The sequence below is a fragment of the Phyllobates terribilis genome, unplaced genomic scaffold (genome assembly GCF_046119375.1).
Source record: "Phyllobates terribilis strain yellow unplaced genomic scaffold, ASM4611937v1 Scaffold_1__5_contigs__length_1240528914, whole genome shotgun sequence".
NCBI lineage: Eukaryota > Metazoa > Chordata > Amphibia > Anura > Dendrobatidae > Phyllobates > Phyllobates terribilis.
Window position 1 is genome coordinate 176,870,250 of NW_027362761.1, and position 20,986 is coordinate 176,891,235.

General features: G+C 42.1%; 1 protein-coding gene across 2 annotated transcripts in view; it reads right to left on the bottom strand.

The window, feature by feature from the left end:
* Positions 1–20,986, bottom strand: part of TRPM3 (transient receptor potential cation channel subfamily M member 3) — a 717,940-nt gene that overhangs the window by 235,533 nt on the left and 461,421 nt on the right. For both annotated transcript variants that reach the window (XM_073670333.1, XM_073670354.1), the window contains exon 8: positions 19,865–19,988. In XM_073670333.1, the coding sequence (XP_073526434.1) occupies positions 19,865–19,988 (124 nt within the window). The remainder of the gene's footprint in view (positions 1–19,864; positions 19,989–20,986) is intronic.

A 20,986-nucleotide genomic window follows, 5' to 3' on the forward strand; every position in this document is an offset into this window, starting at 1 on the left:
TCAAATCTCTGTATTATCCTGCTTTTGGCATTTTTTGCCGTAAAAAAAAACAGTAATAGTGTCTCCCTGACTGTTCAGACACCAATATATCTGTTTAAAAGAGTCTGGTGTACACCACATAACTATAACTGTGGTTTTGCAGCTTCACGGGTCAAATCTCTGTATTATCCTGCTTTTGGCATTTTTTGCCATAAAAAAAACAGTAATAGTGTCTCCCTGACTGTTCAGACACCAATATAACTTTTAAAAGAGTCTGGTGTAGGCCAGAAAAATAGAACTGTGGTTTTGCAGTTCCACGGGTCAAATCTCTGTATTATCCTGCTTTTGGCATTTTTTGCCGTAAGAAAAACCTGTAATAGTGTCTCCCTGACTAGTCAGACACCAATATATCTGTTTAAAAGAGTCTGGTGTATGCCACATAACTATAACTGTGGTTTTGCAGTTCCACGGGTCAAATCTCTGTATTATCCTGCTTTTGGCATTTTTTGCGGTAAAAAAAAACTGTAATAGTGTCTCCCTGACTGGTCAGAAACCAATATACCTGTTTAGAAGAGTCTGGTGTAGGCCATAAAATTAGAACTGTGGTTTTGCAGTTCCACGGGTCAAATCTCTGTATTATCCTGCTTTTGGCATTTTTTGCCGTAAAAAAAACTGTAATAGTGTCTCCCTGACTGGTCAGACATCAATATATCTGTTTAAAAGAGTCTGGTGTACGCCACATAACTATAACTGTGGTTTTGCAGTTCCACGGGTCAAATCTCTGTATTATCCTGTTTTTGGCATTTTTTGCCGTAAAAAAAACCTGTAATAGCGTCTCCCTGACTGGTCAGACACCAATATATCTGTTTAAAAGAGTCTGTTGTAGGCCAGAAAAACAGAACTGTGGTTTTGCAGTTCCACGGGTCAAATCTCTGTATTATCCTGCTTGTGGCATTTTTTGCCGTAAAAAAAAACTGTAATAGTGTCTCCCTGACTGTTCAGACACCAATATATCTGTTTAAAAGAGTCTGGTGTACGCCACATAACTATAACTGTGGTTTTGCAGTTCCACGGGTCAAATCTCTGTATTATCCTGTTTTTGGCATTTTTCGCCATAAAAAAAAACTGTAATAGTGTCTCCCTGACTGTTCAGACACCAATATATCTTTTAAAAGAGTCTGGTGTAGGCCAGAAAAATAGAACTGTGGTTTTGCAGTTCCACGGGTCAAATCTCTGTATTATCCTGTTTTTGGCATTTTTTTGCCGTAAAAAAAAAAATGTAATAGTGTCTCCCTGACTGGTCAGACACCAATATATCTGTTTAAAAGATTCTGGTGTACGCCACATAACTATAACTGTGGTTTTGCAGTTCCATGGGTCAAATCTCTGTATTAACCTGCTTTTGGCATTTTTTGCCGTAAAAAAAACAGTAATAGTGTCTCCCTGACTGTTCAGACACCAATATAACTTTTAAAAGAGTCTGGTGTAGGCCAGAAAAATAGAACTGTGGTTTTGCAGTTCCACGGGTCATATCTCTGTATTATCCTGTTTTTGGCATTTTTTGCCTTAAAAAAACCTGTAATAGTGTCTCCCTGACTGGTCAGACACCAATATATCAGTTTTAAAGAGTCTGGTGCAGGCCAGAAAAATAGAACTGTGGTTTTGCAGTTCCACGGGTCAAATCTCTGTATTATCCTGTTTTTGTCATTTTTTTGCCGTAAAAAAAACTGTAATAGTGTCTCCCTGACTGGTCAGACACCAATATATCTGTTTAAAAGAGTCTGGTGTACACCACATAACTATAACTGTGGTTTTGCAGTTCCACGGGTCAAATCTCTGTATTATCCTGCTTTTGGCATTTTTTGCTGTAATAAAAAACTGTAATAGTGTCTCCCTGACTGGTCAGACACCAGTATATCTGTTTAAAAGAGTCTGGTGTACGCCACATAACTATAACTGTGGTTTTGCAGTTCCATGGGTCAAATCTCTGTATTATACTGTTTTTGGCATTTTTTGCCGTAAAAAAAAACTGTAATAGTGTCTCCCTGACTGGTCAGACACCAATATATCTGTTTAAAAGAGTCTGGTGTACACCACATAACTATAACTGTGGTTTTGCAGTTCCACGGGTCAAATCTCTGTATTATCCTGCTTTTGGCATTTTTTGCTGTAATAAAAAACTGTAATAGTGTCTCCCTGACTGGTCAGACACCAGTATATCTGTTTAAAAGAGTCTGGTGTACGCCACATAACTATAACTGTGGTTTTGCAGTTCCATGGGTCAAATCTCTGTATTATACTGTTTTTGGCATTTTTTGCCGTAAAAAAAAACTGTAATAGTGTCTCCCTGACTGGTCAGACACCAATATATCTGTTTAAAAGAGTCTGGTGTACGCCACATAACTATAACTGTGGTTTTGCAGTTCCACGGGTCAAATCTCTGTATTATCCTGTTTTGGGCATTTTTTGCCGTAAAATAAAACTGTAATAGTGTCTCCCTGACTGGTCAGACACCAATAAGTCTGTTTATAAGATTCTGGTGTACGCCACATAACTATAACTGTGGTTTTGCAGTTCCACGGGTCAAATCTCTGTATTATCCTGATTTTGGCATTTTTTGCCGTAAAAAAAACCAGTAATAGTGTCTCCCTGACTGGTCAGACACCAATATATCTGTTTAAAAGAGTCTGGTGTACACCACATAACTATAACTGTGGTTTTGCAGGTTCACGGGTCAAATCTCTGTATTATCCTGCTTTTGGCATTTTTTGCTGTAAAAAAAAAAAAAAACTGTAATAGTGTCTCCCTGACTGGTCAGACTCCAATATATCTGTTTAAAAGAGTCTGGTGTACGCCACATAACTATAACTGTGGTTTTGCAGTTCCACGGGTCAAATCTCTGTATTATCCTGTTTTTGGCATTTTTTGCCATTAAAAAAAACTGTAATAGTGTCTCCCTGACTGGTCAGACACCAATATATCTGTTTAAAAGAGTCTGGTGTACGCCACATAACTATAACTGTGGTTTTGCAGTTCCACGGGTCAAATCTCTGCATTATCCTGTTTTTGGCATTTTTTGCCGTAAAAAAAGACTGTAATAGTGTCTCCCTGACAGGTCAGACACCAATAAGTCTGTTTAAAACATTCTGGTGTACGCCACATAACTATAACTGTGGTTTTGCAGTTCCAAGGGTCAAATCTCTGTATTATCCTGCTTTTGGCATTTTTTGCTGTAAGAAAAAACAGTAATAGTGTCTCCCTGACTGGTCAGACACCAAGAGTCTGGTGTAGGCCAGAAAAATAGAACTGTGGTTTTGCAGTTCCACGGGTAAAATCTCTGTATTATCCTGTTTTTGGCATTTTTTGCCGTAAAAAAAATTGTAATAGTGTCTCCCTGACTGGTCAGACACCAATATATCTGTTTAAGAGAGTCTGGTGTATGCCACATAACTATAACTGTGGTTTTGCAGTTCCATGGGTCAAATCTCTGTATTATCCTGTTTTTTGGCATTTTTTGCCGTAAAAAAAAACCTGTAATAGTGTCTCCCTGACTGTTCAGACACCAATATATCTGTTTAAAAGAGTCTGGTGTAGGCCAGAAAAATAGAACTGTGGTTTTGCAGTTCCACGGGTCAAATCTCTGTATTATCCTGCTTTTGGCATTTTTTGCCGTAAAAAAAAACTGTAATAGTGTCTCCCTGACTGTTCAGACACCAATATATCTGTTTAAAAGAGTCTGGTGTACACCACATAACTATAACTGTGGTTTTGCAGTTTCACGGGTCAAATCTCTGTATTATCCTGCTTTTGGCATTTTTTGCCATAAGAAACAGTAATAGTGTCTCCCTGACTGTTCAGACACCAATATATCTTTTAAAAGAGACTGGTGTAGGCCAGAAAAATAGAACTGTGGTTTTGCAGTTCCAAGGGTCAAATCTCTGTATTATCCTGTTTTTGGCATTTTTTGCCGTAAAAAAAGCTGTAATAGTGTCTCCCTGACTGGTCAGACACCAATATATCTGTTTAAAAGAGTCTGGTGTACGCCACATAACTATAACTGTGGTTTTGCAGTTCCACGGGTGAAATCTCTGTATTATCCTGCTTTTGGCATTTTTTGCCGTAAAAAAACTGTAATAGTGTCTCCCTGACTGGTCAGACACCAATATCTGTTTAAAAGAGTCTGGTGTAGGCCAGAAAAATAGAACTGTGGTTTTGCAGTTCCACTGGTCAAATCTCTGTATTATCCTGCTTTTGGCATTTTTTGCCGTAAAAAAAACCTGTAATAGTGTCTCCCTGACTGGTCAAACACCAATATATCTGTTTAAAAGAGTCTGGTGTACGCCACATAACTATAACTGTGGTTTTGCAGTTCCACGGGTCAAATCTCTGTATTATCCTGTTTTTGGCATTTTTGCCGTAAAAAAAACTGTAATAGTGTCTCCCTGACTGATCAGACACCAATATATCTGTTTAAAAGTGTCCGGTGTACGCCACGTAACTATAACTGTTGTTTTGCAGTTTCACGGGTCAAATCTCTGTATTATCCTGCTTTTGGCATTTTTTGCCGTAAAAAAAAACTGTAATAGTGTCTCCCTGACTGGTCAGACACCAATATATCTGTTTAAAAGAGTCTGGTGTACGCCACATAACTATAACTGTGGTTTTGCAGTTCCACGGGTCAAATCTCTGTATTATCCTGTTTTTGGCATTTTTTGCCGTAAAAAAAACCTGTAATAGTGTCTCCCTGATGGTCAGACACCAATATATCTGTTTAAAAGAGTCTGTTGTAGGCCAGAAAAATAGAACTGTGGTTTTGCAGGTCCACGGGTCAAATCTCTGTATTATCCTGTTTTTGGCATTTTTTGCCGAAAAAGAAACTGTAATAGTGTCTCCCTGACTGTTCAGACACCAATATATCTTTTAAAAGAGTCTGGTGTAGGCCAGAAAAATAGAACTGTGGTTTTGCAGATCCACGGGTCAAATCTCTGTATTATCCTGTTTTTGGCATTTTTTGCCGTAAAAAAAACTGTAATAGTGTCTCCCTGACTGGTCAGACACCAATATATCTGTTTAAAAGAGTCTGGTGTACACCACATAACTATAACTGTGGTTTTGCAGGTTCACGGGTCAAATCTCTGTATTATCCTGCTTTTGGCATTTTTTGCTGTAAAAAAAAAAAAAACTGTAATAGTGTCTCCCTGACTGGTCAGACTCCAATATATCTGTTTAAAAGAGTCTGGTGTACGCCACATAACTATAACTGTGGTTTTGCAGTTCCACGGGTCAAATCTCTGTATTATCCTGTTTTTGGCATTTTTTGCCATTAAAAAAAACTGTAATAGTGTCTCCCTGACAGGTCAGACACCAATAAGTCTGTTTAAAAGATTCTGGTGTACGCCACATAACTATAACTGTGGTTTTGCAGTTCCACGGGTGAAATCTCTGTATTATCCTGCTTTTGGCATTTTTTGCTGTAAAAAAACTGTAATAGTGTCTCCCTGACTGGTCAGACACCAATATCTGTTTAAAAGAGTCTGGTGTAGGCCAGAAAAATAGAACTGTGGTTTTGCAGTTCCACGGGTCAAATCTCTGTATTATCCTGCTTTTGGCATTTTTTGCCGTAAAAAAAACCTGTAATAGTGTCTCCCTGACTGGTCAAACACCAATATATCTGTTTAAAAGAGTCTGGTGTACGCCACATAACTATAACTGTGGTTTTGCAGTTCCACGGGTCAAATCTCTGTATTATCCTGTTTTTGGCATTTTTGCCGTAAAAAAAACTGTAATAGTGTCTCCCTGACTGATCAGACACCAATATATCTGTTTAAAAGTGTCCGGTGTATGCCACGTAACTATAACTGTTGTTTTGCAGTTTCACGGGTCAAATCTCTGTATTATCCTGCTTTTGGCATTTTTTGCCGTAAAAAAAACCTGTAATAGTGTCTCCCTGACTGGTCAGACACCAATATATCTGTTTAAAAGAGTCTGGCGTAGGCCAGAAAAATAGAACTGTGGTTTTGCAGTTCCACAGGTAAAATCTCTGCATTATCCTGCTTTTGGCATTTTTTTGCCGTAAAAAAAACTGTAATAGTGTCTCCCTGACTGGTCAGACACCAATATATCTGTTTAAAAGAGTCTGGTGTACGCCACATAACTATAACTGTGGTTTTGCAGTTCCACGGGTCAAATCTCTGTATTATCCTGTTTTTGGCATTTTTTGCCGTAAAAAAAACCTGTAATAGTGTCTCCCTGATGGTCAGACACCAATATATCTGTTTAAAAGAGTCTGTTGTAGGCCAGAAAAATAGAACTGTGGTTTTGCAGTTCCACGGGTCAAATCTCTGTATTATCCTGCTTTTGGCATTTTTTGCCGTAAAAAAACCTGTAATAGAGTCTCCCTGACTGGTCAGACACCAATATATCTGTTTAAAAGAGTCTGGTGTACGCCACATAACTATAACTGTGGTTTTTCAGGTCCACGGGTCAAATCTCTGTATTATCCTGTTTTTGGCATTTTTTGCCGAAAAAGAAACTGTAATAGTGTCTCCCTGACTGTTCAGACACCAATATATCTGTTTAAAAGTGTCCGGTGTATGCCACGTAACTATAACTGTTGTTTTGCAGTTTCACGGGTCAAATCTCTGTATTATCCTGCTTTTGGCATTTTTTGCCGTAAAAAAAACCTGTAATAGTGTCTCCCTGACTGGTCAGACACCAATATATCTGTTTAAAAGAGTCTGGCGTAGGCCAGAAAAATAGAACTGTGGTTTTGCAGTTCCACAGGTCAAATCTCTGCATTATCCTGCTTTTGGCATTTTATTGCCGTAAAAAAAACTGTAATAGTGTCTCCCTGACTGGTCAGACACCAATATATCTGTTTAAAAGAGTCTGGTGTACGCCACATAACTATAACTGTGGTTTTGCAGTTCCACGGGTCAAATCTCTGTATTATCCTGTTTTTGGCATTTTTTGCCGTAAAAAAAACCTGTAATAGTGTCTCCCTGATGGTCAGACACCAATATATCTGTTTAAAAGAGTCTGTTGTAGGCCAGAAAAATAGAACTGTGGTTTTGCAGTTCCACGGGTCAAATCTCTGTATTATCCTGCTTTTGGCATTTTTTTGCCGTAAAAAAACCTGTAATAGAGTCTCCCTGACTGGTCAGACACCAATATATCTGTTTAAAAGAGTCTGGTGTACGCCACATAACTATAACTGTGGTTTTTCAGGTCCACGGGTCAAATCTCTGTATTATCCTGTTTTTGGCATTTTTTGCCGAAAAAGAAACTGTAATAGTGTCTCCCTGACTGTTCAGACACCAATATATCTTTTAAAAGAGTCTGGTGTAGGCCAGAAAAATAGAACTGTGGTTTTGCAGATCCACGGGTCAAATCTCTGTATTATCCTGTTTTTGGCATTTTTTGCCGTAAAAAAACTGTAATAGTGTCACCCTGACTGGTCAGACATCAATAAGTCTGTTTAAAAGATTCTGGTGTATGCCACATAACTATAACTGTGGTTTTGTAGTTCCATGGGTCAAATCTCTGTATTATCCTGCTTTTGGCATTTTTTTGCTGTAAGAAAAAACAGTAATAATGTCTCCCTGACTGTTCAGACACCAATATATCTGTTTAAAAGAGTCTGGTGTACACCACATAACTATAACTGTGGTTTTGCAGTTTCACGGGTCAAATCTCTGTATTATCCTGTTTTTGGCATTTTTTGCCGTAACAAAAAACTGTAATAGTGTCTCCCTGACTGGTCAGACACCAATATATCTGTTTAAAAGAGTCTGGTGTAGGCCAGAAAAATAGAACTGTGGTTTTGCAGTTCCACGGGTCAAATCTCTGTATTATCCAGCTTTTGGCCTGTTTTACGTAAAAAAAAACAGTAATAGTGTCTCCCTGTCTGTTCAGTCACAAATATATCTGTTTAAAAGATTCTGGTGTAGGCCAGACAAATAGAACTGTGGTTTTCCTCTTCCACGATTTTAATCTCCTATTTATTACCCTTTTTCCATTGATAGTGCAAGTGTAAGCTATTTTTTTTTGTTCATTTACAATGGGCAAGGCGCGTGGCAAGGGACGTGGAACTGGACGTTCTGGTGATGGTGCGTGTAGAGGAAGGGGCCGTGGCCAAGGCGAAAATGTGCCACAACCAACAGCCACATCTTCTCGCTCCCACTTCTTGACCGAATTAATAGGGAAGCACACTACAACACCAGTATTGCGAACTGATCAGTGTGAACAGGTTATTAATCGGATAGTAGATAATTTTTCCAGTTACCTGGGCACCACCACCTCCGGTCTGTCTTCCACACGGTCAAGTTTTAGTAGCCGTGAGTCTCGACCGCATACTCCTCCTCACCCTGATGCTCCTTCCTCCCACCATGTTGAGTGTCATCAGACAGCAACTGATCCCACACTTGGACACTCTGAAGAGCTGTTCGCTGGTCCATTTCCATATTTGTGCCCCTCGCCTGCTCCGCTTGAAGTGGTGGAAGAGGAGATCCCATGTAGCAATGCCCAAATATTTGAACAGCCACGGCCACAGGAAGTCGACGCTGGCAATTTGTCACAAGAGGTGGATGATGACGAGACACAATTGCCACGAAGTGAGGAGGAGGATCATGGTGCGCAAGTGGAAGAGGAGGAGGTGGTGGATGATCTAGTAACTGACCCAACGTGGCAGGAGGACACACAGAGCGAGGCCAGCAGCACACAGGGGGAGGGAGGCAGAGTACCCCCAACAGGCAGGAAGAAGCAGTGTGGTGGCCGCACACAGAAGGCGGGCAACAGTTCCCCGTAACACCAACACGAGGGATGTTGCCAGTACAACCGGTAGGTATTCCAGAGTCTGGAATTTTTTTAAAGACTCTGCTGATAACCCCAAAAAGGACATTTGTACCACCTGCCATGCCAGCATCAGCAGGGGTGACAAAACTACCAGCCTGACCACCACCAGCATGATCAGGCACATGGCAGCAAAGCACCCGACTTTGTGGGGCGAACCCCAGGGTCCACGACCAGTGTCAGCAGATGTCACCACTGCTTCTTCCACTGTTGTGCATGTAATAGAACCCCCTGTTGTGCGTGCAAGGCAATCCCCTGTCCATACTGCATACAAAGATGCCCCCTCCTCTCAGTCTTCACTTGTTATGGCAGTTTCTCAAGAAACAGCATCAACATCCACGTCCACGTCCCACCGCAGCATTCAATTGTCTATATCCCAGAGCTTTGAATGAAAGCGCAAATTCGCAGCCAACGCCCCACAGGCCACAGTCCTAAATTCGCACATTTCACGACCTCTTGCGTTGGAAATGCTGCCTTTTAGGCTGGTGGAGATGGAATCCTTCCGCAACCTTATGGCGGTGGCCGTCCCTCGGTACTCGGTCCCCAGCCGACACTATTTTGCCCGGTGTGCCATCCCCGCACTTTTCAAGCACGTGTCCCAAAACATCTGCCGTGCCCTCAACAACGCAGTTACTGGGAGAGTCCACCTGACAACGGACACGTGGACAAGTACTTGTGGCCAGGGACGGTACATCTCCCTGACGGCACACTGGGTAAACATAGGGGAAGCCGGGACCCAGTCGGACCTTGGAACGGAACACATCCTCCCCACACCGAGGATTGCGGGCCCTATGTCAGTCAGAGTTGCCCCCCCAGTGTACAGCTCCTGCGCATCATCCTCCTCCTCCTCATGTTCAGCCTCCATCTCAGATATCACCACATCAGTTACAAGCTGGAAGCACTGCAGTACTGCCTCAGCCAAGCGGCAACAGGCTGTGCTGAAACTCATAAGCTTAGGTGATAGACCTCACACTGCTTGTGAGTTGTGGACAGCTGTGAAAGAGCAGGCAGATCTGTGGCTGAGACCGCTGAACCTACATCCAGGCATGGTTGTGTGTGACAATGGCCGTAACCTGAGGCTCTGAGGCGAGGCGAGATCACACACTTACCATGCCTGGCTCAAGTGCTTAACCTCGTGGTTCAGCGGTTTCTTAAATCGTACCCTGAGTTGCCAGATCTGCTCGTCAAAGTACGCCGCCTGTCAGCTCATTTTCGCAAGTTGGCTACACTTTCCGCAGCCCTTGCTGTGTTGCAGCAGCGTTTGCAGCTTCCGGCACACCGACTGGTGTGTGATGGCCCCACACGTTGGAACTCTACCCTCCACATGTTGCAAAGGATTTGTGAGCAGAAGAGAGCAGTTGTAGAGTACCAGCTGCAACAAGGCCGTCGATATTCAGGTCAGACTCCACACATAAGACCTCAGGAGTGGACCTGGATGTCTGACATATGTACCATCCTGACAAACTTTGAGGAGGCCACCAAGATGGTGAGTGGCGATGACGCCATCATTAGCATCAGCATCCCACTTGTCTGTCTTTTGCAACGCTCTCTGCAGAGAATTAAAGAGGAGGCATTGCAGCCAGAGTATGATGAGATGGATCAAGAAGCCGTAGCGGGCGATTACACACAGCCCAGCCTCATCTCATCCCAACGTGCATTGGGGGACAATGAGGGAGAGGAGGAGGAGGAGGAAGAACAGGAGCTGGTATCATGCGCTGTAGACGGTAGTACCTGTACAACTGTTATACTGTCATTTCAGCGTGGGTGGCCTGAGGACAGGGGGGAGGAGGAGGAGGAGGAGAGCATGGTCAGTCATCATCTTGGTGAGGACACGGAAGTCTTGCCCGTTACCAGTCTGGCACGCATGGCTGACTTTATGTTACGCTGCCTTAACTGTGACCCTCGCGTTGTCAAACTGTTGGGTGACAGTCATTACTGGTTGGTGACACTGTTATACCTCCGCTACAAGGAGAACTTTCACTCTCTTATTCCTGAGGTGGAGAGGTCTACAAAAATGGGGCAGTACCAGAAGGCCCTTGCTGCAGAACTGTTAAAAAAATTCCCATCTGAACACGCTAGCGGCAGAGGTCACAGTTCGTTGCCCAACCAAGGCGTACAGGTGAGAGAGACGCAACTCCAATCCAGCAGAGGCAGGGGAACACTGTCAACGTTCTGGGACAGTTTTCTGAGACCCGCCCAGCTTACAGGCCCTGAGGTGCAGGGTACTCTCACAATGAGTGGAAAGTTTCAAAAGATGGTGAGCAAGTACCTTGCCGACCGTACCAGCATCCTCCGTGATTCCTCTGTGTCTTTTAATTATTGGGTATCCAAGCTGGACACTTGGAATGAACTCAATCTGTACGCCTTGGAAGTCCTGGCCTACCCTGCCGCTAGCGTGTTATCGGTGAGTGTTTTTAGTGCCGCTGGGGGAATTATAACAGATAAGCGCACTCGCCTGTCAACTGACAATGCTGACAAGCTGACCCTTATCAAAATTAACAAGGGCTGGATTGATATTGTCTCTTTATTCCACTGCGACCTCCACGTCTCTTCCAACGGGCATTTAAACCGTCTTTTTAAGCTACTGTGACCTCCATCACTCTTCCAAGGGGCATTAACACCGTCTTGTTAAGCTACTGCGACCTCCACCATTCTTCCAAGGGGTATTAAAACCATCTTGTTAAGCTACTGCAACCTCCACGTCTCTTCCAAGGGGCATTAAAACCATCTTGTTAAGCTACTGCAACCTCCACCATTCTTCCAAGGGGCATTAAAACCGTCTTGTTAAGCTACTGCGACCTCCACCACTTTTCCCAGGGGCATTGATATTGTCTTTTTATTCCACTGCGATCTCCACGTCTCTTCCAAGGGGCATTTAAAACTGTCTTTTTAAGCTACTGTGACCTCCACCACTCTTCCAAGTGGCATTAAAACCGTCTTGTTAAGCTACTGCGACCTCCACGTCTCTTCCAAGGGGCATTAAAACTGTCTTGTTAAGCTACTGCGACCTCCACCATTCTTCCAAGGGGCATTAAAACCGTCTTGTTAAGCTCCTGCGACCTCCATCACTTTTCCAAGGGGCATTGATATTGTCTTTTTATTCCACTGCGACCTCCACGTCTCTTCCAAGGGGCATTAAAACAGTCTTGTTAAGCTACTGCGACCTCCACCACTCTTCCAAGGGGCATTGATATTGTCTTTTTATTCCACTGCGACCTCCACCACTCTTCCAAGGGGGATTGATATTGTCTTTTTATTCCACTGTGACCTCCATGTCTCTTCCAAGGGGCATTTAAACCGTTTTTTTAAGCTACTGTGACCTCTACCACTTTTCCAAGGGGCATTAAAACCGTCTTGTTAAGCTACTGCGACCTCCACGTCTCTTCCAAGGGGCATTAAAACCGTCTTGTTAAGCTACTGCGACCTCCACCATTCGTCCAAGGAGCATTAAAACCATCTTGTTAAGCTACTGCAACCTTCAAGTCTCTTCCAAGGTGCATTAAAACCGTCTTGTTAAGCTACTGCAACCTCTACGTCTCTTCCAAGGGGCATTAAAAAAGTCTTGTTAAGCTACTGCAACCTCCACGTCTCTTCCAAGGGGCATTAAAACCGTCTTGTTAAGCTACTGCAACCTCCACGTCTCTTCCAAGGGGCATTAAAACTGTCTTGTTAAGCAACTGCAACCTCCACGTCTCTTCCAAGGGGCATTAAAACCGTCTTGTTAAGCTACTGCAACCTCCACGTCTCTTCCAAGGGGCATTAAAAACGTCTTGTTAAGCTACTGCGACCTCCACCACTTTCCCCAGGGGCATTAAAACCGTCTTGTTAAGCTACTGCGACCTCCACCATTCTTCCAAGGGGCATTAAAACCGTCTTGTTAAGCTACTGCGACCTCAACCACTTTTCCAAGGGGCATTGATATTTTCTTTTTATTCCACTGCGACCTCCACCATTCTTCCAACGGGCATTGCATTTCCTCCTAATTTTAGTCAGCTTTTGCTTTTCAATGCATAGGCGAACACTAAGGGAGACCCACTCCCCAATAATGGGTAGAAGGTTTTTAGTATGCTGTAATCCACGTCTGTTTCAAGGGGCATTGCAGTTCCTCATAATTTTTGGAAAGTCTTCCATTCAGTGCTTAGGCCAACAGTGCACAGGAGACCCAGTTGCTATAAATGGAAAAAATGGTTTAGTTAAGGCCCTCTGACCTCCATGTCACTTCCAAGGGGCATTGGAGTGCCTCGAAATTTTTGTTAGGCATTGCACTCACTGCATGCCCTTTAACTGTGTAGCCGAACCGCTCCTTTTGGTACAGAAACATATCCTACAAGACATGTGTGGTTGACTGGCCTGATATTGATGTGAATGGTCCCTGTTCCTCCTGCTCTTTCTCCTTTGCCACCACCTCATTCATCATTCATCACCTGAAGCTTTGTTTTAACGGGAGTCATAGAACTGGGATAGTAGCAGGAAAACATCCAGCAATCCTCCGAGGAGGTAGGATATGCGCCAAAACGCTGACCACCTCAGGCCTAGCCGCTACTACATACATGCGCTTGCATTCCAAGAAAACAAATCAGACGCTAACTTCTATCATCATCATCATGCTCCTCATCTTGGCACTCTCAACTCCCCGATGGAGAAGCCAGGGCCCACATGAGGAGTCTGGTTCTCTGGTGGGCTCGTCCAATGCAATGCTGCCCTAAAGCAGGCCAGGCTAAGAAAAGTGTGGGGGAACTTCCAAGGAGAAATAGGGGCGGCTGGGGACCGTTTATAGACACCCGGCCGCGGGGCGGCTGGGGACCGAGTATGGACACCCGGCCGCCCCCTGGCGGCTGGGGACTGAGCGTGGACACCCGGCTGCCGGGCAGCTGGGGACTGAGTATGGATATCTCGCTGCCGAAGCAGCCATGAGGTAGTGGCCAGCTTCGGCCTCCTCCAAACTAAAAGGCCCCACTTCAAGTGCAAGCAAGCTAGCAGTATGGTATTGCAGCCTGGGGGTGGGTGGGTGGCAGGCTGCATACTTGCACTTGCATTGCAAGGAATAGGGGAGGTACAATTGAACACTGCCCTGGGACAAGGACTTGCACGGGGATAGTTGCAAGTCTGCATCTTCTGATGCGGCAAGGATCACTTCTGATGGGCACACTTTTAGGCAGTGACCTGGGTGTCAGAGATGCTTCCAAGGGTCTTCCCCATGCTGTTCCCATGTCTTTTCAGCACTGTATGCATGTGTCACACAGCACATGGCCAGATAAGATTGTAAAATGTTAAAATGACATTTCCCGGTGAATGCATTTGTCACGGTTGAAAGCAATACAAAAGTGCAAAAACGCATAAAAAAATGCTACTTGTGAACATAGCCCAAGGTGTGGAGGAGTATTTTTGTTTTTGGTTATTTATTTTACCTTATACACAAGTCTTTACCCTGGAAGGGAAGTTCCTTAACATATTTCACAGGAAAACCGTTTCAGTTTCGTTTTTGAACGTTTTCTTGTGAGCCCGTAAAAGTGGCTTAATACCTCTGACCACGTTGTTGACAGCAGTGACCTGGGGGTCAGAAATGCTTCCTGGGGTGATCCCCATGCTGTCCCTATGTCTTTTGAGCACTGTCACTATCGTTCTGGGCACTTTTTAGGCTTTCTACAGACTGCTGGGTGTGCCGCCGCAAAAATGCTCGGGTCTCCCATAGACTAACATTGGGCTCGTTGCTCGGGTCGAGCACCCGAGTATCACGGTGAGCTCGGCCCGAGCTTCGAGCACCCGAGCATTTTAGTGCTCGCTCAACACTAATTATTACGCATAACATAATATAATTTATGGACATCTATGGTTTGATTGATTTCTTTGTTTGCATTGGATAGATTGTTACCTACATCTGGTGAGAATTTCATGTCAATAGCACCATTAGAAATATATTTACCAAGAAAATTGGTGACGTATTCAATACTTATTTCAACCGCTGTATCTGTAAATAATAACTAATGTTACCACTACTATATAAACACATTTAATGCACTATGTATTTCGACCTACATCTGTCAGAAAAAGTAGCAAATTCTAGGTGTCTGACAGTAAGATTCTGTGATTTACCTCTCATGAACATTATCTTGTTACAAGGTCATGGCCCAATGCAAGAACGAATCCCGTGATTGGATTCTGAGGCTAGGCCATTAATCAATAAAGCTCTGAGATCTTGCCAGGCATTGTGTTGAAATCTTTTCTATTCTCACTGAAGCAGAAGACATAGAGTAAAACCTTTGTGAAGGATTGTGAAATGGTAACAGACAGGACCAGAAAATCCTTGGCAATTGGCTACTAAGAACAATGTAAGTAGGCGGCTATAGCATCAAACCAAGAATAGTGATTTTCCCCAGTTTACATATAATCAATGACATACCATAGATTGAGACAAGGATTGTCAACGGCTTCTTATCTGTCATTGTAGTTCCAATATTAAAAATGTACAAATTGCACAGGCAATTAAAATAATGGAGAACATAGATCGATACAGCTTTTGGGTGCTGAAAATATCAGATAATGTTTTTTCCTAAAATCTATATATCCAGTATGTGTTAAACATATGTGTGTTACTTTTTTCAGTTAATATTTTTGTGACTATTGTAAATCAGAGATGATCATTGCTATTCTGCGTTCATTATTTTTTGATGTGATCTGTATAAACAGCAGGGAAGAATGTGGGACAAAGAAAAGCTCTGCAAGAAACCATCTTATTTCTTAGAGACACATTAATTTGCATAAGAAAGAAAGCATAAAAAGAGAAATGGTGTAATTATATGGCGCCTGTTCCAACATAGAATGCATACAGCAATGCATTACTTAGTGGCTCTAAACTTTGGCATATAGAGAGGGCATAGGAGCAAGAGTTTTTTTGTTGAAATAAATCTCTAAGGGAATGTTGTCTAAGGGGTAATGTTTCTCCTTGTGGAGAGTGACATACTGGCCCTGGCATGCCAATGTAAGGTGTCTTATTCGCTGTGCAATGCTCCTGTGGGAAATTATTTATGCACATTGCCTCCTCAGAGAGGAAGAGGACTAGAACTCTATAGCGCCACCTTTTGGAAGCAGCAATCTTACAAGTCACTATGGACCCTTTAACGAGCATTGCAATATGACTTAGGATAAAAACAAAATCAGAATCACAATTTGCAGACACAATGTTTCAGGGTATTGCCCCTCCTCAGTACAAAGTATGAGCTCTGATTTGCCTAGGTGAGAGGCTCTGTACTGAGGTCTAAGTGGTAACGTTTTTCCTTGTGGAGAGTGACATACTAGCCCTAGCATGGGAAATATTGGGAAATTAAATATGCAAATTGCCTCTTTAGAGAGGAATAGGACTAGAACTCTATAGCACCACCTGTTGGAAGCAGCAATCCTACAAGTCACTATCAACCCTTTAATGAGCTTTGCAATATGAATCTCAATTTGCAGACACAGTGTTTTGGGGTATTACCCCTTATCAGTGCAATGCATGGCCCTGAAATATCAATGTATTTAATTTCCCACAGGAGCATTGCCCGAGTATTAAGTCTCATTACCTTGGCATGCCAGGGCCGGTATGTCACTCTCCATAAGGAGAAATGTTACCCATTAAACCTCAGCCCAGAGCCTCTCATCTAGCCAAATCAGATCTCACACTTTGCACTGATGAGGGGCAATGCCCTAAAACACTGTGTCTGCATAATGAGATTCTGGTTTGGCTTTTATCCTAAGTCATGTCACAAGGCTCGATAAAGGGTCGATAGTGACTTCTAGGATTGCTTCTTCCAACAGGTGGTGCTATAGAGTTCTAGTCTTCTTCCTCTCTAAAGAGGCGATTTGCATAAGGGAATGTTGTCTTTTTCTGCCATTTCCATTGCATGGGAAACGGCACTAAAAGCATTTTGCTGACAAAACTCTTAAGGAATGGATTTATTTGTTTCCATGTAAAAATGACTGGCTATTCATATGTTCAGGCGTTTGAGCTTTTTTTAAAAGCTTCAGGCTTTCAAAAGACACAAAGCGTTAACAAGAAGTTTAATGAACATTCGTCAGGCATTTTCCGCTAGTTAAAGGAAAGACTAAAAAACAGCTGGAAGGTGTCTTGGTGGTTAATTTTGGCTCATTTTGTAGGCATTTCCACTGCAAAAACTGTTAACACTTCTTTCATTGGTTAATGTATTTAACAAAACATCCATAAACAGCTGGGAAAAAGTCACAAAAAATGCTGATAAAAAAGCTAAAAAAAATGCTGGCGGAAAAAACATAAAAAAAACGCTGTGGAATCAATTAAAAACTGCTAAGAAAAGAGGCTTTGTGTTTACAAACCTCCAGAGAAAAGGAGTTTCCTGAAGCACTTTGGCATGAGAAACAGGAAAAAAACACAGTATAAACATACCCTAAAGCCATGGCCCCACTATCAGTATTCGGTCAGTATTTTTTCTCAGGAGTGGGAGTCAAAACCAGATGAGGAACAATCAGAGAAAAGGTATAATAGAAACAAGTCACCAATTCTGCATTTATCACCCACTCCTGGGGCCGTGGCCTAAAGGTCTTATTCTGTATCAGTTTTTTATGCTTGCAGTGGGCTGGGATGTCATGATTTTTCAGTACCGATGTAATTTTCATAGGATAATGAAGAACTATATTTGGATATTATACTGAGCCATTGCCACCTCAAATTAAATCTTGACTGATAAAACAAGTGATAAAAAAATAACAGACACATCATATCATGTAACATGGTAACAGTCTTATTCCTGTGTGATGAAAATTACACTCTGTGTGCAAGTATTGTACTTCGCGATGGAGCTGGGGAGCAAATAGCGCAAAATAAGGTTTTATCCGTGATAAAAAGGTATAAAAAATGGGGGGTGCTTGCTCACCTTATATTGTTGCAATTGCAACAATTTGAAAGCGTGCACCAGCTGCTGCAAACCACGGGTCATGAAGCAGAAGGTAGTAATAATTAGATTTTAAACCACAAAATGAAACCCCTTTTATTCAAATTCATCTCTAGATTCCATTTGTGGGACATCGCCAGCAGCGCAGGAAAAGCCGCCCATCTCCTTACTACAAGTAGAGTACTTAGCAGCTATCAGGGGGGCAGATGCCCCCGGGGCCATTCCCCTAATAACTAGTGGAATTATTTATTATTCTACTATGTGGGATTATTACTGCAAGGACGTAAATTATTAACGAGGTAAGTGATTGTCATCGGGTGGGATGTGGGAATTCAAATTGCTGCTACTTTCCACTGTATAATTAGAAATGAAGAGCAAATTGCTTATTGTTAATGGCGATATGGTTTTGCAGCTGATAACAATAAGTAAACCATTTGTGATTAATTTCTAATGATACCCCCTCATGAATGATAATTGTATGATTGTCTGTTCACCAGTATTCATCCTCCCCCATACAGCATTATGGCTTCTAGGAATTGGTGCATGAACCTGCTTTGGTATCTGTAATCATGGCTTTCACCAGATTTACCGTGGATAGTGTCATAAAATAAGGACTGTTGGGTAGATTGTCAACACTGCTGAGGCCAGTGATTGGCTGCAGTGGTCACAAGTTGTTGATGGAAATCACAGTTGCAGCTCCATAAACAAAGACTGCCAGGAAGCAGTAGATGTGGCTCTGGAACTGCAGGGGCTTCAGAAGGTCAGTAATGCCTATGTCATTTTTTAAAGCATTACCTATCTCCCGTTTTTCCTGAAGAAATATATAATTTCCCTGGGATTCATTCACACTTTTTTTAATTACTGGATACCACATATACACATTATAGCCTATGGTTTTGACCGGTTTGCGTGCACATTTTTATATATACAGTGGGTACGGAAAGTATTCAGACCCCTTTAAATTTTTCACTCTTTGTTTCATTGCAGCCATTTGGTAAATTCTAAAAAGTTCATTTTTTTCTCATTAACGTACACTCTGCACCCCATCTTGACTGAAAAAAAAACATAAATGTAGAAATGTTTGCAAATTTATTAAAAAAGAAAAACTGAAATATCACATGGTCATAAGTATTCAGATCCTTTGCTCAGTATTGAGTAGAAGTACCCTTTTGAGCTAGTACAGCCATGAGTCTTCTTGGGAATGATGCAACAAGTTTTTCACACCTGGATTTGGGGATCCGCTGCCATTCTTCCTTGCAGATCCTCTCCAGTTCCGTCAGGTTGGATGGTGAACGTTGGTGGACAGCCATTTTCAGGTCTCTCCAGAGATGCTCAATTGGGTTTAGGTCACACGTTTACACTGCATGATTATCATCAACTTAAGAACACTTTTTTCACAATAATCTTGCAGTTTAAACAGGTTGCTAATTATCTGACAAATGAGCAACATTCTCGTTTATCAGATAAAATTATCTCTTGGTTTTCCTAAAAGATCATTGTTCTCGGCAGCTCATCACCCTAAGAACAGGACTTGCGCTGCCGAGAACAATGACAACTTATGCATTGCACTTGTAGAGATTCAGTAAACTAGAAGATGAACACAAATTAACTGACGGAAATATGTCAAATTGTATAGAGTCACTAGATTTTGTAGCTGAAGGCACTCTTCATATCTTCCACAATATTATATTGTTACACTGTACTCTACAGTTTAATCAGCAACAAAGTATATCGCTATGAGGACAGTAATACATCATAATGGCGATGTCTAGCAACAATAATATTGAGATCAATAAATTGGTTTTATAGTGTAATTCTAAGTTCGAGGCCATTGTTCATGGGTTTAGCACTTGGATTCCTACTAATTGCTAAATTGCTTTTCTACACCTATACTTGCAACTTGAAACTATTGGCTAGTAGAGGTGGAGCTCAGCAATTAGCGGCGATCACTCATGCAGGTAATAACTCAATAAGCCACTGTCTATTTTCTCCAATATAAAAAAATAATTAGATTATTTACAAATGTATTTATTATGTTAGATCAATGTGGATATGAATTCAGCGAAAAGATTAACTATTTTTTAATGGGTTTTTATAACACAAAGAAATGGATGCAATGAGCAAATACGTACCAGCTCCTTTTTCTTCATACATTCCATAAGGATCATAAAAAGGTGCTGTGCCTGGGTTCGAGTATAGGTGAAGGTCTTCTGGATAGTAACTAGTAGTTGGTCCCTTAATGATTCATTAATAAGGCTGAAAAGAAACACAAACAATATAAAGAAAATTACATTTACAGGTTACAATATCATTGTGGTTCAAAAACATGTTATTCTCAATCCAAAATTTAGAGTCCTCAGTGGTTTATACTAGAGATGAGCGGATCTATTTGCAGGACTCTGGTCCAGCGTCCAGGTCTGTGGTATCTGGCGGCTAGACGGGAGTCCCATGAATCTTTTACCTTCTGGTGTCCCCAGGGCGGCATTTTATTTGTCAGCGCTAATGCAACATCATCTGTATGACGTGATGCACAGATGACGTTGCGCCAGTCATGGCTAATCAAAAGACTCGATGGGGCAACGGAAGGTAAGAGATTTGCTAGGCTCCTATCTAGCCGCCTGGTACCATTGACCTGGACACTAGACCAGAGTCCCACGTATCGTATTGCTCATCTTTAGTAGATACCTTCTAATGTCTAACTAAAAAGATGAAAACACATAGCAAGCTTTCATTATTATATGGAGGATAACTATTGATCTGGGAAGGCGAGAGACTGTTGTGGCTATAAATATTGGTGCAGTTCATAGATAAAGACTAGAGTGTGAAAGTTTTATTGTCCTCTGATTGAGGTCTGGTCCTTGGTTGTGATGCCCTCATGATGTATGAGGGGCATATTGCTTAATTAATGCAGAATGACATAAATCCATGTAATACAATCATTCCTGCTCTGAGAGCTTGTACTCCCAGACTCTTCTTTCTCTCTGGGATTTAAAGTTACCCTTTAGTATTAATATTTTCACATGATGCTGTGATCAGGGCTACAAAAATGTTTTGCCACAGGTAGATCTGTCTTTTTTTCTTTTATTTTGTGTTGATGAGAATTCATCTGTATTCTAAGCTTTTGTCCTGTTTCCCCTACATATAGACCACAAGGTGAACTTTTGGTACATATGATTAAAGGACACCCCTCTGTAGGATCAACCCTCCTAAGCCATCTACACGGACAGGTAGGTCATATTAAGCTGAATAAAATT